The sequence below is a fragment of the Pseudophryne corroboree genome, chromosome 2, assembly GCF_028390025.1.
Source record: "Pseudophryne corroboree isolate aPseCor3 chromosome 2, aPseCor3.hap2, whole genome shotgun sequence".
NCBI classification, from domain to species: Eukaryota; Metazoa; Chordata; class Amphibia; order Anura; family Myobatrachidae; genus Pseudophryne; species Pseudophryne corroboree.
In genome coordinates, this window is record NC_086445.1 from 561,782,211 (window position 1) to 561,802,679 (window position 20,469).

At 41.4% G+C, this 20,469-nt stretch overlaps 1 protein-coding gene across 1 annotated transcript in view; it reads left to right on the plus strand.

Moving 5' to 3' along the window:
• Window positions 1-15,362, plus strand: part of LOC135050979 (condensin-2 complex subunit hcp-6-like) — a 94,840-nt gene extending 79,478 nt beyond the window's left edge. The window contains exon 9 of the mRNA XM_063957196.1: window positions 14,970-15,362. Within this exon, the coding sequence (XP_063813266.1) occupies window positions 14,970-15,074 (105 nt within the window). The 3' untranslated portion in view covers window positions 15,075-15,362. The remainder of the gene's footprint in view (window positions 1-14,969) is intronic.
• Window positions 15,363-20,469: the final 5,107 nt, after the last annotated feature.

Genomic DNA, 20,469 nt, shown 5'->3' on the forward strand with positions numbered 1-20,469 from the left:
GAAATCAAACCATAGAGGTCCATAAATTATGTGTAATACTGTGCAATGACCCAGGGAAAAGGTGTTGAACATGCTTACTGAAATTTAATGTAATACTTTGTTGGTAATGACTGCTTCGAGATGCTTACTGTATGGAGAAACTAGTAGCATGCATTGCTCATGTGTGATTTTGGCCTATTTTTCCTCACACAGGGGGAGATATATTAACCTGGAGAAGGCATAAGGAAGTGATAAACCAGTGATAAGCGCAAGGTGATAAATGCACCAGCCAGTCGTCAATTTACATATTGGAGCTAATTGGCTGGTGCATTGATCACCTTGTGTTTATCGCTTCCTTATGCCTTCTACATGTTAATACATCTGCCCCATTGTCATCAAATCTTGAAGCTTCCATTGGCCTCTTATATGAACTCTGATCTTTAGTTATTTCCATAGATTTTCAATTGGGTTCAAGTAAGGTGCTTGGCTAATTCTAGCAGCTTTATTTTCTTTCTCTGAAACCAATTGAGCATGTCTTTGGCTGTGTGTTTGGGATCATTGTTGTGCTGCAGATTTTTATCAAGAATGTCTTTGGTACATTTTTCCATTCATCCTTCCTTCAAGTACAGTACAGTATAAGGTATGCCAGAACCGCGTGCTGAATAACAGCTGCACACCATTATGTTCCCACCTTCAAACTTCACTATTGTTTTTGGGGAGATGTGCAGTGCCATTTCTCCTCCAAACGTGGTGTGTATTATGGCATCCAGCAAGTTCAATTTTGGGCTCATCTGAGCAGACTATATTCTCCCAGTATTTGAAAGGCTTGTCCAAATGTTGTGCAATGATAAAGATGATTTCTGGAGAGGCATACCCTCATTAATCCTAGCTCTGGCATACACTCTGTCAACATCTGGTTCATTCACAGCTACAGCTAGTGACCAGAAACAAAGGTAACTTTGTAATGACTAGTCACATATCATGAAATAGGAAATGGCAGTAAGTTTACTTTCGAGGACAGTTCAATATAAGGCACGCAAAGCTGCATACATTGACGTAGTTTCCTGACATAATGCTCTATCTTATTGGCTAGCAAAAACTTTACCTTATGTCATATCTCTAGTAACTTCTATGATTGTTATATGTGCTTATAGGGTTAACTAGGGGAAAATCTGCTGAAAGGTAGACATACATTTTGTCTAGCGACTTTTCACACCTGCAATACCCAAACAGACTATACCTTTTGAAGTCTCCCTGTCTAGCTGTTGGCAGTTACATTTCAAGCAAGAAAGTACTTAAAAACAGAACCTTGTTTTTTAAAAGTGCAGAGATTGAACAGTTAGATCTGCTTTTAAAAGAAAAACATGTTAAACAGACTGATAAGACAATGAAACATATTAAAACATGGAGTCCATGGACAAAATGGCTTCTACCTTTTATCAGCCGCAAACGTTAGCCGGGTTTAAACATTATTTTTCTTCAGTAATGGAGTCTTGCGTGGTGAGCATGCAGATAGGCTATGGCTGTTGAGTGCATTACTTATTTTTGTTTGAAACAATTGAACCTGCTAATTCCAGGTCTTTCTGAAGCTTTCCACAAGTGGTCCTTGGCTCTTGGACAACTCTTCTGATAATTCTTTTCACTGCTCTGTCAGAAATCTTGCGAGGAGCACCTTGTCTTGACTGGTTTATGGTGAAATAATGTTCTTTCCACTTTGTGATTATGGCCCTAACATTGCTCACTTGAACATTCAGAAGTTTTGAAATCCTACTGTAACCAATGCCATCAGTTGGGACTGAACCAGCTTATATTTGCACTGACAAGGTGCAGGATTGCTTTCTAATTACTGATTTCAGTTGGTGTCTTGGCTTTCCATGCCTCCCTTTCTTCATGTGTTCAATACTTTTTCTAGTATGGGCTGGAAGACTAGTGCTGGGGATCCCGGCAGTCCGCATACTGATTCCAGCAGCAGAAAGCTGGGGTGGGCGAGCGCAACAAAGCCCCTTGCGGGCTTGGTGGCTCACTGCACTATTGCCACAGGTACTATTCCCACTCTTGGTGTCGTGGACACACACGAGTGGGAATAGTGTCTGTGGGTCGGAATTCTGTTTGCCAGCATTTTGTTTTGCTCGGGTCCCCGGTTTCTTGGGATCCCTGGTGACCGCCAGGATCCCAAGTGCCGGTCACATGACCAGATACCACTTTTTCCCTGTGTCATTTCACATTATTACTCAATTTAATTTATGGATAGCTATGGTTTGATTTCTTTGCATTTGTGGATTGCATGGTTGTTGCTGACATTTGGTGAAAATTTCATTATAATAGCCTGATAACACATATTTACTAAGAAAAATGTTGATGTGTTCAATACTTATTTTACCTGCTGTATATAAATATCTAAATGGTTTGAGTTTTTTTGTTTTTCAGTGTAAATTGTCTTTCTATACTGTAATTACCAGACGGATAGGTGATCTATAGATGTTAAAATAAAGTAGCTGTGGCATGCTTTATGGTACTGTAGGTGCAAATTAATCATTTCAGATCCATATGCAGCGGTCTATCTACACTGTGTATATATGTGTGTGTGTATATGTATATATGTGTATATATATATATATGTATGTGTGTATGTGTGTATGTGTGATATATTACACTTACACACACACACACACACTTACACACTTTGTCCAAAAGTGCCGGCACTCCACGCTGGAATGGACAACTGATCCCGGTGACACGGTGCAGTAATATAATGAAATCTTTCCTCAGATGCACGGCACTCCAGGGACATGGTATAAGAGATTTAATGGTGTAGCAAATAAGTCAACATGTTTCGAGGCCTCCGCCTCTTCCTCAGGACACACCAACACACACAGTATACAGATCAACAGACTATTTAAATACCTGAGCTCAGGTGAGCCTCTCCCGCGCTACCTCCGGCACCAAGCATCGCGGCAGCCGGATGTCCGCAGGCCGCTCACTTCCTAGAGACACGTTGGCTGATGTTGCCAAGCAACCATCAGCTTGCGTCTCAGAGTAGGAGTCCCATTCCGCACAACTTCCGTCAGCTCTGCAAAGGAGAAAGGGCAAGCGCACGGGAGCTGAAATAAAACATAAAAATAAATTAATTACATACATACACATAACAGCATATGTGATACAAATAAAGCAACACTAATACGCTTTACATTAAACAGTTAATCAGTAAAACAACATACTGATCAGCAAGCATCTAGTAACTTTTACATCAAACTATTCCAATTAATTTTATCGTTTAAACCCTGCGGATAAATAGAGTTAAGTCGAAAGATCCATCTAGACTCAGTAAGTAGTAAATTCTTGGCTCTATCCCCACTGCGGGGAGATACAGGCACATGATCGATTATAAAGTACTTTAAAGATGTCAAAGGATGGCCCATGACTTTAAAATGATGGGCCACTGGCTGATCTATGAGTCTATCCCCAGATGACAACTGGATGGATGACCTATGTAAGGCCATTCGTTCATGGAATTTACGTGTCTGGCCCACATAGTACAGGCCGCACGGACACAATAACGTAAACGACAAAGGACGAAGTGCGGGTCAAAACAAAGCTGATGTCATAAGTTTTGGGCAGGTGTGGATGTTGAAACGTTTTACAGGTAACCATAAATTTACAGGTGGTACAACTGTAACAGCTATAGCAGCCAGGAGGTTTCACATAAACATTTGGCTGTCAAGGAATCCCTCTACCAGTAATGTCTGTGATCATGAACCTATCCTTCAAGTTATGGTCTCGTTTAAAGGCTGCAACAGGCCGCATGTTTTTTAAACCTGTTAGATCTTTATCAGAAGTAACCATCGGCCACAATGCTTTGGTGGCACGATTGATAATTGGACTCGCTGTGGTAAAGCTACTCGTCCAAGGCAAAATCTGATCAGACACACGATTACGAGACCGCAGTAATTGTGACCTCGGAATTTGTAAAACATGATTTTGTGGGGCTAATAATACGTTAGGGTGATAACCTCTTGCGATGAACTTAGAAATAAGTCCATCAATGGCAAGCACTGCATGAGAGGGTTCACTAGAGATCCAAGCAACCCTCATCTGGGACAACGGTAGCCCACACATGAGGGGGCCTGGATGATGGCTTGATGCTAGCAGGAAAGTATTACGGTCAACATCTTTGTTAAATACCTCAGTTGAAATAATGCCTTCAGTCAAAACTACATGTACATCTAAAAAATTAGCTGTAGAGAAACTGCTAGTGTACGTGAATTTGATAGTAGAATCAAGATCATTAATTTCCTGCATGAAAGCATTAAAGTTTTTCATCCCCCCCCGGTGTCCAGAGCATAAATATGTCGTCAATATACCGAGTGTATCATTTTATATATTTGACGACATCTGGACGATTGAAGAACATAATCTCCTCTTGTTCAAACATATACACGTTGGCGTACGACGGGGCCACAGCTGACCCCATCACACACCCCGTTCCTGTAAATAATAACCATCATGCAAAAAATAATTACGGTATAAGGTCATTTCCAGTAACCTCAGAAATAAATCGTGGTCAAATAGATTAGGATCCAAAAACTGCATCAGAAAATGTTTCATTGAGGCCAATCCACCCATGTGCGGAATGGACGTATATAAACTACACGCGTCCAGACAGCACATGAGTGTACCCTCTGGCAATGTCCCAACACCACTAAGCAACTTCAAGAAGTTAGTAGTATCCTTAAGATAGGATTGCTTATGCACAAGTAAAGGCTGCAATAAATGATCTAGAAGTTGAGCTGTAGGCTGGTATAGAGACCCACAGGCCGCAATAATTGGACGCCCCGGTGGGTCACTACTGTTTTTATGCAGCTTCGGCAAGGTATACAATACCGGAATCTTTGGATGGTCCACTTGCAGTGTCTCAGCTATTTTAGCTGTAATGAGTTTTTGATGTACAGCTGTAGATAGAATATCCCATAATTCTTTCTGATATGGATTAGTGGTGTTTACATATAGTCGTTTGTACATTTCTTCCTCAGCCAACTGACGCTCAATCTCCATGCGATATATATATATATATATATATATATATATATCCTGTATCACAATGGTCCTGCCTTTATTGACGGGCCTAATAATAATATCGTCATAGGCGCCCAGATTTTTAAGAGCCACAGATTCTTGTTTAGTCACATTTTTATGGATTTGACCAGGGGCTGCCATATAAACCTAATAAGAGTCATCTAAAAGGCGATTAAAGGTTTTGAGGGATGAATTAGTGGAAACTGGATCAAATCTCGATTTGGACTTCTCAAAAAAGTTTCCAACACTGATGGTTCATAGGCCCTCTTTTGATTTTGAAAATGTTCTTTTATACGAAGGTTTCTTGCAAACTTATGATGATCTAAGCGCCAAGTAAAATCATCGTGAAAATTTGTTGGAACAAATGTAAGGCCTTTACTTAAGACCTGCCTTTCCACATCTGTCAAAACCCTGTTAGACAAATTGAAAATTAAGCTATTTTCTTGCGAGATGGGTTTCTCCTGACTTTGCACACCTCTTTGGTTTTGTTTGCCCCTGAGGTTGGCCTTCCTCCGGTTGCTCGAGTGGCAGTGGTCGCTTTGTCTGTATGCATCAAGTAGTCAATCTCTCTCCACTTCAGTTTAAATAGTTGATGAGGCAAATCTTCCAAATTGTGCTCAAAGTCAGTAGTGGTTTCTGTCTCTTTTAAATACAATCTCTTCTATTTGCTCAGATGTAAAGCTAAAGGTCTTGCCAGTTAGGTTTCTAAAGTCCTGGCAGCCAGCTAGATCCTGCACCACAGATACTTCAGGTTGCAGTTCCATATTTCAAACTTTATAAGAGCAGTGTTGCATATAATATGAAGCAATATGAGTCCAGGTAAATCCAAGTAAAATACAAGCAAATTGCAGCTATGGTGCCCTGCAACAAGTGCTGTGATCAACAGACCAAAGCACAATACACGTTATCCAAAAGTGCCAGCACTCAACGCTGGAATGAACAACTGATCCCGGTGCAGTAATATAATGAACATGTTTCGAGGCCTCCGCCTCTTCCTCTGGACACACCAACACACAGTATACAGATCAACAGACTATTTAAATACCTGAGCTCAGGTTAGCCTCTCCCGCCGCTACCTCCCGCGCCAAGCATCGTGGCAGCAGGATGTCCGCGGTTCGCTCACTTCCTAGCAAGACGTTGGCTGATGTTGCCAAGCAACCATCAGCTTGCGTCTCAGAGTAGGAGTCCCATTCCGCACAACTTCCGCCAGCTCTTCAAAGGAGAAAGGGCAAGCGCACGGGAGCTGAAATAAAACAAAAAATACATTAATTACATACATACACAACAGCAAATGTGATACAAATAAAGCAACACTATATATATATATATATAATAGTATCTAAGGAAAGTATTCACAGCGCTTCACTTTTCCCACATATTGTGAAGAATCACATGTATAGAAGTATTCACATCCTTTGCTCAATACTTTGTTGATGCACCGTTGGCAGCAATTACAGCCTCAAGTTTTTTGAATGATGCCACGTGCTTGGAACGCCTATCTTTGGCCAGTTTCGCCCATTCCTCTTTGCAGCACCTCTCAAGCTACGTCAATTTGGATGGAAAGCGTCGGTGCACAGCCATTTTCAGATCTCTCCAGAGATGTTCAATTGGATTCAAGTCTGGGCCACTCGAGGACATTCAGAGTTGTACAGAAGCCACTCCTTTGATATATTGGCTTTGTGTTTAAGGTCGTTGTCCTACTGAAAGATGAACCATCGCCCCAGTCTGAGGTCAAGAGCGCTCTGTAGCAGGCTTTCATCCAGGATGTCTCTGTACATTGCTGCATTCATCTTTCCATCTATCCTTACTAGTCTCCCAGTTCCTGTTTCTGAAAACATCCCAACAGCATGATTCTGCCATCACCATTCTTCACTGTTTGGATGGTATTGGCTTTTGGTGATGAGCGGTACCTGGTTTCCTCCAAACATGACACCTGGCATTCAAGCCAAAGTGCTCAATCTTTGTCTCATCAGACCAGAGAATTTTGTTTCTCATTGTCAGTCCTTCAGGTGCATTTTGGCAAACTCCAAGCAGGCTGCCATGTGTTTTTTACTAAGGAGTGGCTTCCATCTGGCCACTCTACCATACAGGCCTGATTGGTGGTTTGCTGCAGAGATGGTTGTGCTTCTGGAAGGTTCTCCTCTCTCCACTGAGGAATACTGTATCTTTGACAGTGACCAACAGGTTCTTGGTCACCTCCCTGACTAGGGCCCTTCTCCCCAGATGGTGGTTTGGCCGGCCAGCACTAGGAAGAGTCCTGGTGGTTCTGAACATCTTCCATTTATGAATGATGGAGGCCACTGTGCTCATTGGGACTTTCAAAGCAGCAGATATTTTTCTGTACCCTTCCCCAGATTTGTGCCTCGAGACAATCCTGTCTCTGAGGATTACAGACCATTCCTTTGCTTGGTGTGTGCTCAGACATGCACTGTCAAGTGTGGGACCTTTTATAGACAGATGTGTGCCTTTCCAAATCATGTCCAATCAACTGAATTTACAACAGGTGGACAATTAAGCTGTAGGAACATCTCAAGGATAATCAGTGGAAACAGGATGCACCTGAGCTCAATTTTGAGCTTCATGGCAAAGGCTATGAATACTTATGTACATGTGATTTCTTCATTATTTTTTTTATTTGCAAAAGCATTTTTTTCCATGTTGTCATTACGGGGTATTGTGTGTGTGTGTGTGTGTGTGTGTGTGTAGAATTTTGAGGGGAAAAATTAATTCCATTTTGGAATAAGGCTGTAACATAACATAAGTGAAAAAAGTAAAGCGCTGTGAATACTTAAAGAATTACGTGTTTGTTAGAGATGAGTGGGTTCGGTTCTCACCCCCCCCCCCCCCCCCATACTCCACATGGTTTACACGGGTCTGAGGCGGGCTCGGTTGTTCCCGCATGACTCGGAAAACCCGCACCAGGGAAAACGTTATCCCTCTGTTGGATTCTCGCGATATTCGGATTCCATATAAAGAGCCGCACGGTGCCGCCATTTTCACTCGTGCATTGTAGAGAGAGCAGAGAGGACATGGCTACGTTCGCTCAGTGGCAACTCTCAATATCGGTGCTCAGTATCAGTGTTTATTGCTTCTCAGTAATACAAGTACAGTGTCTCTCTTGTGCTGCATCTTGCTGCTCAGTGTCAGTTCTCAGTAGTATCCTCATCAGTGCTCAGTATCGCTGCTCATTGGGGGTAATTCCGAGTTGATCGCAGCAGGAACTTTGTTAGCAGTTGGGCAAAACCATGTGCACTGCAGGGGAGGCAGATATAACGTGCAGAAAGAGTTAGATTTGTGGGTGGTGTGTTCAATCTGCAATCTAAACTGCAGTGTAAAAATAAAGCAGCAAGTATTTACCCTGCACAGAATCAAAATAACCCACCCAAATCTAACTCTCTCTGCACATGTTATATCTGCCTTCTCTGCAGTGCACATGGTTTTGCCCAACTAACAAAGTTCCTGCTGCAATCAACTCAGAATTACCCCCATTGTCTTGTGCTGCATTGTGGTGCCCAGTACTAATACAGTACATTACTAGTCCAGTGTCTTGAGCTGCATCTTGCTGCTCAGTGTCAGTTCAGTAGTATCATCAGTGCTCATTATCATTGCTCATTGTCTTGTGCTGCATTGTGGTGCTAAGTACTACTACTACTACAGTACATTACTAATACTAGTCCAGTGTCTTGAGCTGCATCTTGCTGCTCAGTGTCCGTTCTCAGTAGTATCATCATCATCATCATCAGTGCTCAGTATCACTGCTCATGGTCTTGTGCTGCATTGTGGTGCTCCGTACTACTACATTACATTACTAATACTAGTCCAGTGTCTTGAGCTGCATCTTGCTGCTCAGTGTCAGTTCAGTAGTATCATCAGTGCTCATTATCACTGCTCATTGTCTTGTACTGCATTGTGGTGCTCCGTACTACTACAGTACATTACTAATACTAGTCCAGTGTCTTGTGCTGCATCTTGCTGCTGTAGGGTGCTTTGGTAGTGTCCTGTCACTGTGCATAGGTCATCATCATTCCAGTCACAGTGGTATCTGGTATCTATCTAGTGGTATCTAATTCCAGACATTACTGCCATCTAATTCCAGATATATTACTGGCTTATAATTCCACACATTAAAAAATGGAGAATAAAAATATGGAGGGTAAAATAGGGAAAGATCAAGATCCACTTCCACCTAGTGCTGAAGCTTCTGCCACTAGTCATGGCATAGACTATGAAATGCCATCAACATCGTCTGCCAAGGACGATTCCCAATGTCATAGTAGAGAGAATGTAAAATCCAAAAAGAAAAAGTTCAGTAAAATGACCCAAAAATATAAATTAAAATCGTCTGAGGAGAACTGTAAACTTGCCAATATGCCATTTACGACACGCAGTGGCAAGGAACGGCTGTTCATGGCTAGTGGTGGGAAGAGGTGGCTCCTTCTACCATTTGCATGCCCTCTGCAAGTGCTGGAAGGAGCACCCACAGTCCAGTTCCTGATATTCAAATTGAAGATGTCACTGTTGAAGTACACCAAGATGAGGATAATGGGTGTTGCTGGCGCTGAGGAGGAAATTGACGAGGAGGATTCTGAGGAGGTGGTTTGTTTAAGGAAGGCACCCGGGGAGACACCCGTTGTCCGTGGAATAAATAAGGCCATTGACTAGCCTGGTCAAAATACAAAAAAAAAAATCACCTGTTCGGTGTGGAATTATTTCAACAGAAATGTGGACAACTGGTGTCAAGCCATGTGTTGCCTTTGTCAAGCTGTAATAAGTAGGGGTAAGGATGTTAGATACCTAGGAACATCCTCTTATATGTCACCTGGAGCGCATTCATCAGAAGTCATTGACAAGTTCAAAAACTTTGGGTGACAGCGGAAGCAGTCCACTGACAACTAAATCCCTTCTTCCTCTTGTACCCAAGCTCCTGCAAACCACACCACCAACTCCCTCAGTGTCAATTTCCTCCTTAGACAGGAACCCCAATAGTCCTGCAGGCCATGTCACTGGCAAGTCTGAGTCCTCTCCTAACTGGGATTCCTCCAATGGATCCTTGAGTGTAATGCCTGCTGGTGCTGCTGGGAGTCTATCGTCATCCCTGAGGGGAAGTCGGTAGACCACTTGTACTACTTCCAGTAAGCAATTGACTGTCCAACAGTCCTTTGCGAGGAGGATGAAATATCACAGCAGTCATCCTGTTGCAAAGCGGATAACTCAGGCCTTGACAACTATGTTGGTGTTAGACGTGTGTCCGGTATCTGCCGTTAGTTCACAGGGACTTAGAGAATTGCTTGAGGTAGTGTGTCCCCAGTACCAAATACCATCTAGGTTCCACTTCTCTAGGCAGGCGATACCGAGAATGTACACAGACGTCAGAAAAAGAGTTACCAGTGTCCTAAAAAATGCAGTTGTACCCAATGTCCACTTAACCACGGACAAGTGGAGCAGGGCAGACTAAGGACTATATGACTGTGACAGCCCACTGGGTAGATGTATTGCATCCCGCAGCAACAACAGCAGCAGCGGCACCAGTAGCAGCATCTCGCAAACACCAACTCGTTCCTAGGCAGGCTACGCTTTGTATCACCGCTTTCCAGAAGAGGCACACAGCTGACAACCTCTTACGGAAACTGAGGAACATCATCGCAGATTGGCTTACCCCAGTTGGACTCTCCTGGGGATTTGTGATAACTGACAATGCCACCAATATTGTGCGTGCATTACATGTGGGAAAATTCCAGCATGTCCCATGTTTTGCACATACAATTAATTTGGTGGTGCATAATTTTCTGAAAAATGACAGGGGCGTAATGGAGATGCTGTCGGTGGCCAGAAAAATTGCAGGACACTTTTGGCTTTCAGCCACCGCGTGCCGAGGACTGGAGCTCCAGCAAACACTCATGAACATGCCTTGCCATCAGCTGAAGCGAGAGGTGGAATTCAACCCTCTATATGCTTCAGAGGATGGAGGAGCAGCAAACGGCCATTCAAGCCTATACATCTGCCTACGATATAGGCAAAAGTGTGGGAATGCACCTGAGTCAAGCGCAGTGGAGAATGATTTCCATGTTGTGCAAGGTTCTCTAACACTTTGAACTTGCCACACGTGAAGTCAGTTCAGACACTGCCAGCCTAAGTCAGGTCATTCCCCTCAGGCTTTTGCAGAAGCAGCTGGAGCGATTGAAGGAGAAGCTAAAACAGAGCGATTCCGCTAGCATGTGGATGGAGCCACTCATTCGCTTAACCAGGATTCATGGGTGGTCAATCTGTTGAAATCAGAGCACTACATTTTGGCTACCGTGCTCGATCCTAGGTTTAAAGCCTACGTTGTATGTATTTCCGGCACACACAAGTCTGCAGATGTTCAAAGACCTGCTGGTGAGACAATTGTCAAGTCAAGCGGAACATGACCTGTCAACAGCTCCTCCTTCATTTTCTACCGCCACTGGAGCAGCCAGGTAAAGGATAACATTTCCAAAACCACCCGCTGGCGGTAATGCAGGGCAGTCAGGAGCAAATGCTGACATCTGGTCCGGACTGAAGGACCTACTAACGATTACTGACATGTCTTCTGCTGTCATTGCATATGATTCTGTCACTATTGAAAGAATGGTGGAGGATTATTAGTGACCGCATCCAAGTAGGCATGTCAGACAGTCCGTACGTATACTGGCAGGAAAGAGGCAATTTGGAGGCCCTTGCACAAACTGGGTTTATTTTACCGAAGTTGCCCCCCTACAGTGTGTACTTCGAAAGAGTGTTTAGTGCAGCCGGTCACCTTGTCAGCAATCGGCGTAGGAGGTTACTTCCAGAAAATGTGAAGAAGATGATCATCAAAATGAATTATAATACATTCTTCCGTGGAGACATTTACCAGCAATTGCCTCTAGAAAGTACACGGGGACCTGTGATGGTGTATTCCAGTGGGGATGAATTAATACTCTGTGAGGAAGAGGATGTACACAGTGAAAGGGGTGAGGAATCGGGGGGGGATGAGGATGAGGTGGACATCTTGCCTCTGTAGAGCCAGTTTGTGCAAGGAGAGATTGATTGCTTCTTTTTTGGTGGGGGCCCAAACCAACCAGTCATTTGAGCCACAGTTGTGTGGCAGACCCTGTCGCTGAAATGATGGGTTTGTTTAAGTGTGCATGTCCTGTTTATACAACATAAGGGTGGGTGGGAGGGCCCAAGGACAATTCCATCTTGCAGCTCCTTTTTATTTTTTTCTCTTTGCATCATGTGCTGTTTGGGGACTACTTTTTTTTTTTTAAGTGTCGTCCTGTCTGACACTGCAGTGCCACTCCTAGATGGACCAGGTGTTTTTGCCACCCACTTGGGTCGCTTAGCTTAGTCATCCAGTGACCTCGTTGCAAATTTTAGGACTAAAAATAATATTGTGAGGTGTGAGTTGTTCAGACTAGACTGGAAATGACTGGAAATTATGGTTATTGAGGTTAATAATACTATAGGATCAAAATTACCCCCAAATTCTATGAATTAAGCTGTTTTTCAGTGATTATTATTATTTTTTTTTAAACCCACAAATCCAAAACTCATCCGAATCCGACAAAAATTTGAAAGGGAGTTTTTTGCCAAAACTCGTCCGAATCCAAAACACGACCGCGGAACCGAATCCAAATCACAAAACCCAAAAAGTGTACGGTGCACATCTCTAGTGTGTGCGTGTTTGCCTTGTAAGTGATTCCCCCTTTAAAAAAAATAAATAAAAAATCAGATCGGCTGCCATCCCGCACGGCCGCCGCACTCGGGCAGCATTACATCCTGCTGATTCTCTTTGTCACTTGTGAAGTTCTCACAGGATGCAGTCACTGTGTCAACATTCAAAATATGGATAACAATGTTGACAGTTGACAGTGTTGACTGTTGAGTGTTGAAATGTCTCTATATGTAAAATGTTGACATTCTGCAGGCACAGGAGGGTTAGGCTGTGGGTTGGAAGGACTAGGCTGATGGATGGAAGAGTTAACAACCAAGTGGAGGGTTAGGGATAAGTGGTGATTCTCACCCTTGGAACCGCTTCATCACAGCCAGAAACAATAATCCCATAACTGCCAAACCCTAAAGACACCTTGAGCTGCAGTATCTATTTTACAAAGTATGCATTTGATGGACCACCATGAATGCTTTAATCATGTCAATATAAGGAATGTTAACAAAATATGGTATTTCCCATCCAATTATCTAAATTCAATAGGTTTAGTTTTGCACCATATGTAGTGGGAGTATTTTCAGTGGTGAATACTGATGGTGTTGAGCAGAATTGATGAGTGTTAGACAAAAGTGCCTTTAGTACTGTACATTCATTACATACATTTTATTTATTTATTAACAGTTTCTTATGTAGCGCAGCATATTCCGTTGCGCTTTACAATTAGAACAACAGTAATAGAACAAAACTGGGTAAAAACAAACAGATATAGAGGTAGGAAGGCATGCGCATATTACCAGGTAGAGCCGCTTTTACACGTTACAGCAGGCAGTGTCCCACTTTACACATTATGGCAGGTAAAGCCTCCTTTTATACAGGAACATTAGGATGTCACGGGGTGGGAAGGGAATGCGGTAACATTAAGATGTCACACAATTAATATCCAGAGTGTGCAGGCATAAGGCAGTAACCTTAAAAGAATACTGGGTGTATAGGTGTCAGGCAGTAGTATCAGTGTGTCTCGAGTCACAATAATATAAGGGCTGACACAGCAGTAATATCAGGGTACCATTGTCGAGATGTAGGTGTCCTCACTTTGTGGGTGTGGGGTGTTGAAGACTGAGCCGCAATTTGCTTTAGGTGTTGTGGGGAGGGGGCCCGGGCAGTTGGGAAACTTGATCCCTCCCGTTGAGGTCTCTGGTGATCGGGTAGGAAAGAGGCCGATCACCTCCTCGTTCTCCTCCCAGGGCCAGATCCCCAGAGCTCTTACACTGCTGCTGACTGCTGGGGACTCAGAATCCTGGAAGTCCACCTCCTTGCCCATGCTGTTGCCGTCGTCCTCGCAGTCACCGGGGTAGACGCTGCCCTCTGAATGGACAGAGGCTACTTCTGATCTCTACCTGGGAGTGGGTGCTTGGGGACAGGAGTGTTTCAACAGAGGAGGGTGCCCGTGTGCATCTCTGGGTGGGCACCCTCCTCTGTACGGCACTGTAGACTCCGACATTGTGACAAAACCTACTGCGCATGCGCAGGTCTCTGGAAACACGGTGCCAGCCATGATTCGGATACCAATTTGGATACCTCGCATGCACGGTGGCTATTTTGGTGGCTATTTCTGCCGCAACCACAGTGCCTGATGCAGGACTCTGGAAAGTTAAGTATTAAAATGTGTGCAGTGTGGGCCCTCCTGGACATAGGGGCCTGTGTGCACTGCACACATTGCACCCATTATAGAAACGCCAATGCTTGGGGATGCAGGCACTGCGGCTGGATGCTGCAGAGCGGTGTGCACAGGGAAGCAGGAGGAGTGACACTCATCAGGGCCCAGGGGTCTTTGTGGCCAGTTAGGGGTGGATGGTGCACCCACAGAATAAATGCACTGTGTGCTATGCACTATCCGCCCACACCTAGTTACAGCCCTGATTAGCACCACAGGATTGTGGAAGCTTTTCTCATTGAATGTATACGTGCAGTTTCTGAAGTGCTACTGTCGTACCAGGGGAAGCTTGTACAGGAATTTGCCAGGTTGAATTTAAATTTTTATACCAGGCAACTTTTTAATCTGGTACACAAGTTGCAAAATTAGAAACTACCTTAATGGATACAAAGTATTAACAAAAAGTTTCAGAATTGTGTGTGCAAATATGGCACAAGGCTTGACGCACACTAGTGGAAATTGCAATTAATTGAATTTGTGTGCACAGCCTTATAAAAGCAGTAAAGTCACTCTTGATTTTAATCCTTGCTGTAGGCAGAGAAAATGCAAGAAGACGAAAACAAAACTGTTCCCACTCAATCTACTCTTCAGAAGAAATCGGTCAAAAGAGGCAGAAAGAAAAATGTAAAGGAAATATAATCAAGCAAGTCAAAGCATTTCTAGAATTGATGACATTATTATTGACCGTTTGTCTCAGGGTATGTTCCATATACAGAATTCATTCTCCACTCTTGTACAATAGAAAGATGGTCAACATAGCGGTGCTGTTTTGTGGTTTTTCTTTGCTGCTCTTGTTCGTGTCCTGAATTCTGTTTTGCCTCATTTGCCACATTTTCACTTTTCTATGCTATTTTTGTTACTCTAAGGTCTATTTTTGTAATCTAAACTTTCATTGTAAAACTAAATTAATAAATTACTTTGATTTAATAGATGTTGGCTCATTTGTGTAAAAAGTGGCAAATTTTCATCAAACTATTTTAAATATCTGCATTTGGTCATCTGATATTGGTTTATACAACTGCCAATTGCTGTAACTAATGGTCATTTTATTGGGCTTTTTTTTTTAAAATCACATTCTTTTAGTTATGAGACGATGTGTGCGGCCAATATGAACGATCTCGTTCAGAAATGAACGATGGTTCACATCGTTCAGTGTGTATGCATGAATGATGCGCGGCCCCACGACCATTCATCATTGGTTTTCCCTCGTTCTGCATAGCAAGCCAATTTGGACGATGGTCATTAATCGTTGAAATCAACAATCATCCAAATTGGTAATGATGGCAAATGTGTAGGGCCAATTAGTCTCTTACCTTAAGCTTTCTAATGCTTTTAATGGTGGTTGTTGGCAAGTTACGGTTAGGCATTTTATTTTATATTTTGTATATCGATTTGTTGCCATCAAGGTATAGAAGTATTGCGGATGCTTTAAAATCAATCCGTATTTATTAAATTAATGTTTGCCAAAACAGATGTAAAACACAAAGGGCTAGATGCATCATTGCTTGGAGAGTGATAAAATACAAGCCAATCAGCTCTTAACTGTCATTTTTCAAATAGGGGCTGTGTGAAACTGATTTCACAGATTTATCTCTTTCCTTGGTGGTCAAGTCCCAATAGGTCTTAATGGGGAATGACCAAATATTTATGGAAAAGAGAACATATTCACTTAAGCTTTTCTCCAAAAGAGTACACCATTCTATATGGTGTAATGGTAGGGAAAAGCAGAGAAGATCATTGGGGTCTATCATGAAGCAGTAAAGAGTGGAGAAGTTGTCCATGGCAACCAATCCGTGTTAACGTAACAAAGTGCATTATATAAAATTATATGTAGAAGCTGACTGGTTGACATGCTCAACTTCTATAGATTTTTTTTTCTCTGCTTCATAAATAGACCCCATTATCTACTTCTGATTTCTACTGTGCTCTACTCTTCCCTTTTCCGTTGGATGTAGCTGAATACTTTATTTTATTTTTCTGTTAGATGCATCATATAATGTGCCAGGTAGAGATGTTCTTAACTAACTTACCTGTGTGCAGCAGAGCAGTTCCCTTTAATTTTCACTGGGTCTGACATGACAAGACTGTTTAAGGATTTCATTACTGAGTGCTTCATACAAAGAACCAGATCCATTGATGATGCTATTCACCTCAACAAGTTCTAGTTTTATGAAAATACACATTGAAAAATAGCAGACAAAGAAGCTTTAAATAGCTACTCTGAAAACTGATGTTTGACTGTTTGTTTCTTTTTCAAAGCTGTGCATTGGATGTCAGATACGAGGTAAGTGGCGACCTGGAAGAATTTTTACAGTGTAAAAACCAAGAATTCCCTCCATTACTTTCTGGGGGGGGGGATATACATATGGGTGATATCCTTACATGTTTGGAAAACATTCTGCCAATCACAAAGGCCCACCATCTGCAACCTGCCGTATTCTTGATGGAGCTGTGGTTATTCAGATGCTAAAGTCAACAACTGCACATCATTTTCAGGAGTATGCTGCTAATATTCCTTCATAAATTCCAGTTTAAGCATATGAGACACATTGCTTTAGTGTGAGCCATTTACAGGGAAGATTCCTTCAAAATATGCCACACGACAAAAGCCTGGCACAGGAGTTTGATTCTGTGTGGCAGTATCCGATTTTGTATACCCTAAAACTGGAAGAGCTTATGAAATGTCCAAATAAAATTGAATTTTTCAATTTCCTGTCAGATGCGGCATTAAGATTTTTCACAAATCATGGCAATCAGCTTGTTGCCAATGGTAAGTGTTTTAAAGTTCACAAAATATAGAAGATCTAAAGTATGTAGTACTGTGCACTCACAAAGAAACTGTAATGATGTGATTTTCCATGCAAGACACTCTGTCCTACAGGTCCTAGAGTCATTATGATTAGAACCATTTATTCAGATAATTCTGTACTGTACAGTGTTGCTTTTTCCCAATAGTTGGAAGCAGGACATTGGATATGTCTATCTTTTGGACTGGGAAAACAATTTTTGGACTTAGCCCATGGAACAGCATGTGGATTAGGACCAGAGAGAGCTTTAGTATTGCCAATGTGTCATGCACTTACGGGATTTAACACTGTCCTATTTTGTAAGGCAATGTAAGAAAATGACTTGGTTGGTTTGTAAAGTATTTTTTGAACTTGGAAGCACTACTGAAGGAGTCACCAGCATAAAGCACTGTACTTGTCAAAGTGTTAGCCTCCATAGAAGGTTTGTGACTTTACTGTGTTACCAAACAAGCACCTGCTGCACTATAGATGAAGAAAGGAAGCACTTATTTATGCAGAAAAGCAGCGTACAGACAACCTCCCCAATGAGAGTTGTTTTAGAAGAACACGTGAATAGAGCTACATGTTGGGGTACTCGTGGGGGTTTCAGTCTTAATTTGCGAGGTCAGAAATTCCATCATCAGCTGCCTAGAGTTTGTGACAAATACACTAAGGAAGCGGAGTCTCAAATTCCAGACTTTTCAAAATTTGCTATATATATATATATATATATATATATATATATATATATATATATATATATATATATATATATATATATATACTATGTGTGTGTGTATATATATATATATATTAAATAATATAATATGTGTGTGTGTGTGTGTGTGTGTGTGTGTATATATGTGTATGTATGTGTATATATATATATATATATATATATATATATATATATATATATATATATATATAAAAAAAATTACGTAAAAAAATATATATACAGCGCCACTTGTGGGATAGATTCCAAAGCTATGTCAAACTATTTTAAAAGAGAAAAAATCTTTAAAAAACACACACAACCTTATTATAGGTGTCTGCCACCCCCTAAAAATGCAACGCTGGTGGAGCAATGCTAAAAATTGTGGAAGAAGTGGGGGATAGGGGTACCGGCGACCTGTGTTGTTTAAAAAGTATATACTAAAAAATCTTTCAATTTATGAGCCAAAAAATATAAATATAAAAATATTCAAATTTAATAAGATATAAAAGTTAATAAATAAAAGTACAAATTTTCAACAGATAAAATTATATAAACATAAGGTAGGAGATAAGACTTAGCTTAAAAAATAGGCAGGGGGTCAGTGCAGGGAACCCAACGCGTTTTGTCACATATGACTTCTTCAAAGAAAATTTGAATATTTTTATATTTATATTTTTTGGCTCATAAATTTAAAGATTTTTTAGTATATACTTTTTAAACAACACAGGTCGCCGGTACCCCCTATCCCCCACTTCTTCTATATCTATATATATATATATATATATATATATATATATATATATATATATATATATATATATATATATATATATATATATAGAAAATAGTAACATGCGGCACTCACAGCTTAGTAGAAACTGGTGAATAAACGGCCAGACTCCGTGAAGATCAACGTTTCAATTTATAAAATTTTCGTCAGGATACAAACAAATACAAATGAACTCACCTTATATCCCCACCAGCGTGAACATTTCTCCCGCCCGCCGGAGCGCCAGCGCAGGACGCTGAGGCAGGGCGCTGTCAGATGACGTCGCGGCTAACAGCCGTTACGTGCACACCAAACCCATCACCATGGTGACAATCTAAACAAGGCACAATGCTGCAGTCAATGGCGGTACTTAGAAATAAGACCTCCGTATAGTAATAAGATACAATCGCTTAAAAGCTCATTCCAATACTTGACAAAAGTTAACATTTCAGATATAACCACCATGTTCAAAGTGACAGATTGAGGGGATCTGCTAAGAGAAACCCATAGATATTAGTAACACTGAGTCACGAAAAAAGGAGAAAAAACATTGTAGTCACAAAATGAATCGGGGCAAATGTAACAATCATATAGTACAAAAAATATATAAAAATAAAAAGAATGAAAAAAATGAAAAAAATTTATGAAAATTTTTTATAATCAATATATGAAACAATTATATCAAATAGAAATAAAGAAACAATATAATGAAAACCAGCAATGCTTGACACCTAAAAGCAGGACAAGGGAAGAGTTTCGTTAAGGCCCCGTGGGGCCAAGACATCCAATTTGGATATCCATCTGGCCTCACATCTCAGCAGAGCAGCCCCTCTGTCGCCTCCTCGTAATGATAAAGGAATATGATCTATCATGCGGTACTTGATGCTGGCCACACTATGTTTAAATTCAGCAAAGTGTCTGGCCACTGGTTGTTCACTTATACCAGTGGACAGTGCCTGTCTAATAGCTGATCTGTGTGCCGTCATCCTCTCTTTGAACTTCCTGATAGTTTTACCTATATAGGAAAGTCCGCATGGGCATATGATCTGGTATACGACATAGGTGCTCTCACATGTTAAGCGATGCTGAATTTTAAGCTTTGTACCTAAATGAGGGTGACAAAAAGTGTCACCACTAATCAGATACTTACAAGTAGTACAGGGACACTTGTAGCATCCCAATTTACCTAAAGTTAAAAAGTTCTTTGGGGGTGGCTTCCCTTTACCTGTAATGTCAGTTTTGACCAGAATATCCCGCAAATTGCTGGATCTGGAGAAACATGGCATCAAATCTACTCCGCCCAACTTCAATTGATCATCTGACTTAATAAGATGCCAATGTTTTTTGGCAATTTTACATACAGTCTCAGAACGTGAATGGTACTGATTCACCCAAGGAAATTTGGAATCCTGTGTTGTCCTAATCTTTTTGACTAATAGGTCTTTTCTATCCATAGCCAATACTTTTTCTTTATCATGAAGGAGTTTACGTAATTGGTAACCCCTGGCTGCAAATTTGGATATAAGGTCATCAATTTGAGCTGATGCTATAGATGCATTATCATTGATCCTTCTGATTCTGATCATCTGTGAATATGGTAAGCCATATTTCAGGCTTCTGGGGTGACAACTATTCCAATGCAGGAATGTATTGCGGTCAGTTGGTTTAGTAAAGACCGTAGTTGAAATCCTACCTTCAAGGAGAGAAATTCTAACATCTAGGAAATCTATCACCTGTCTATCCATCTTAAAGGTAAATTTA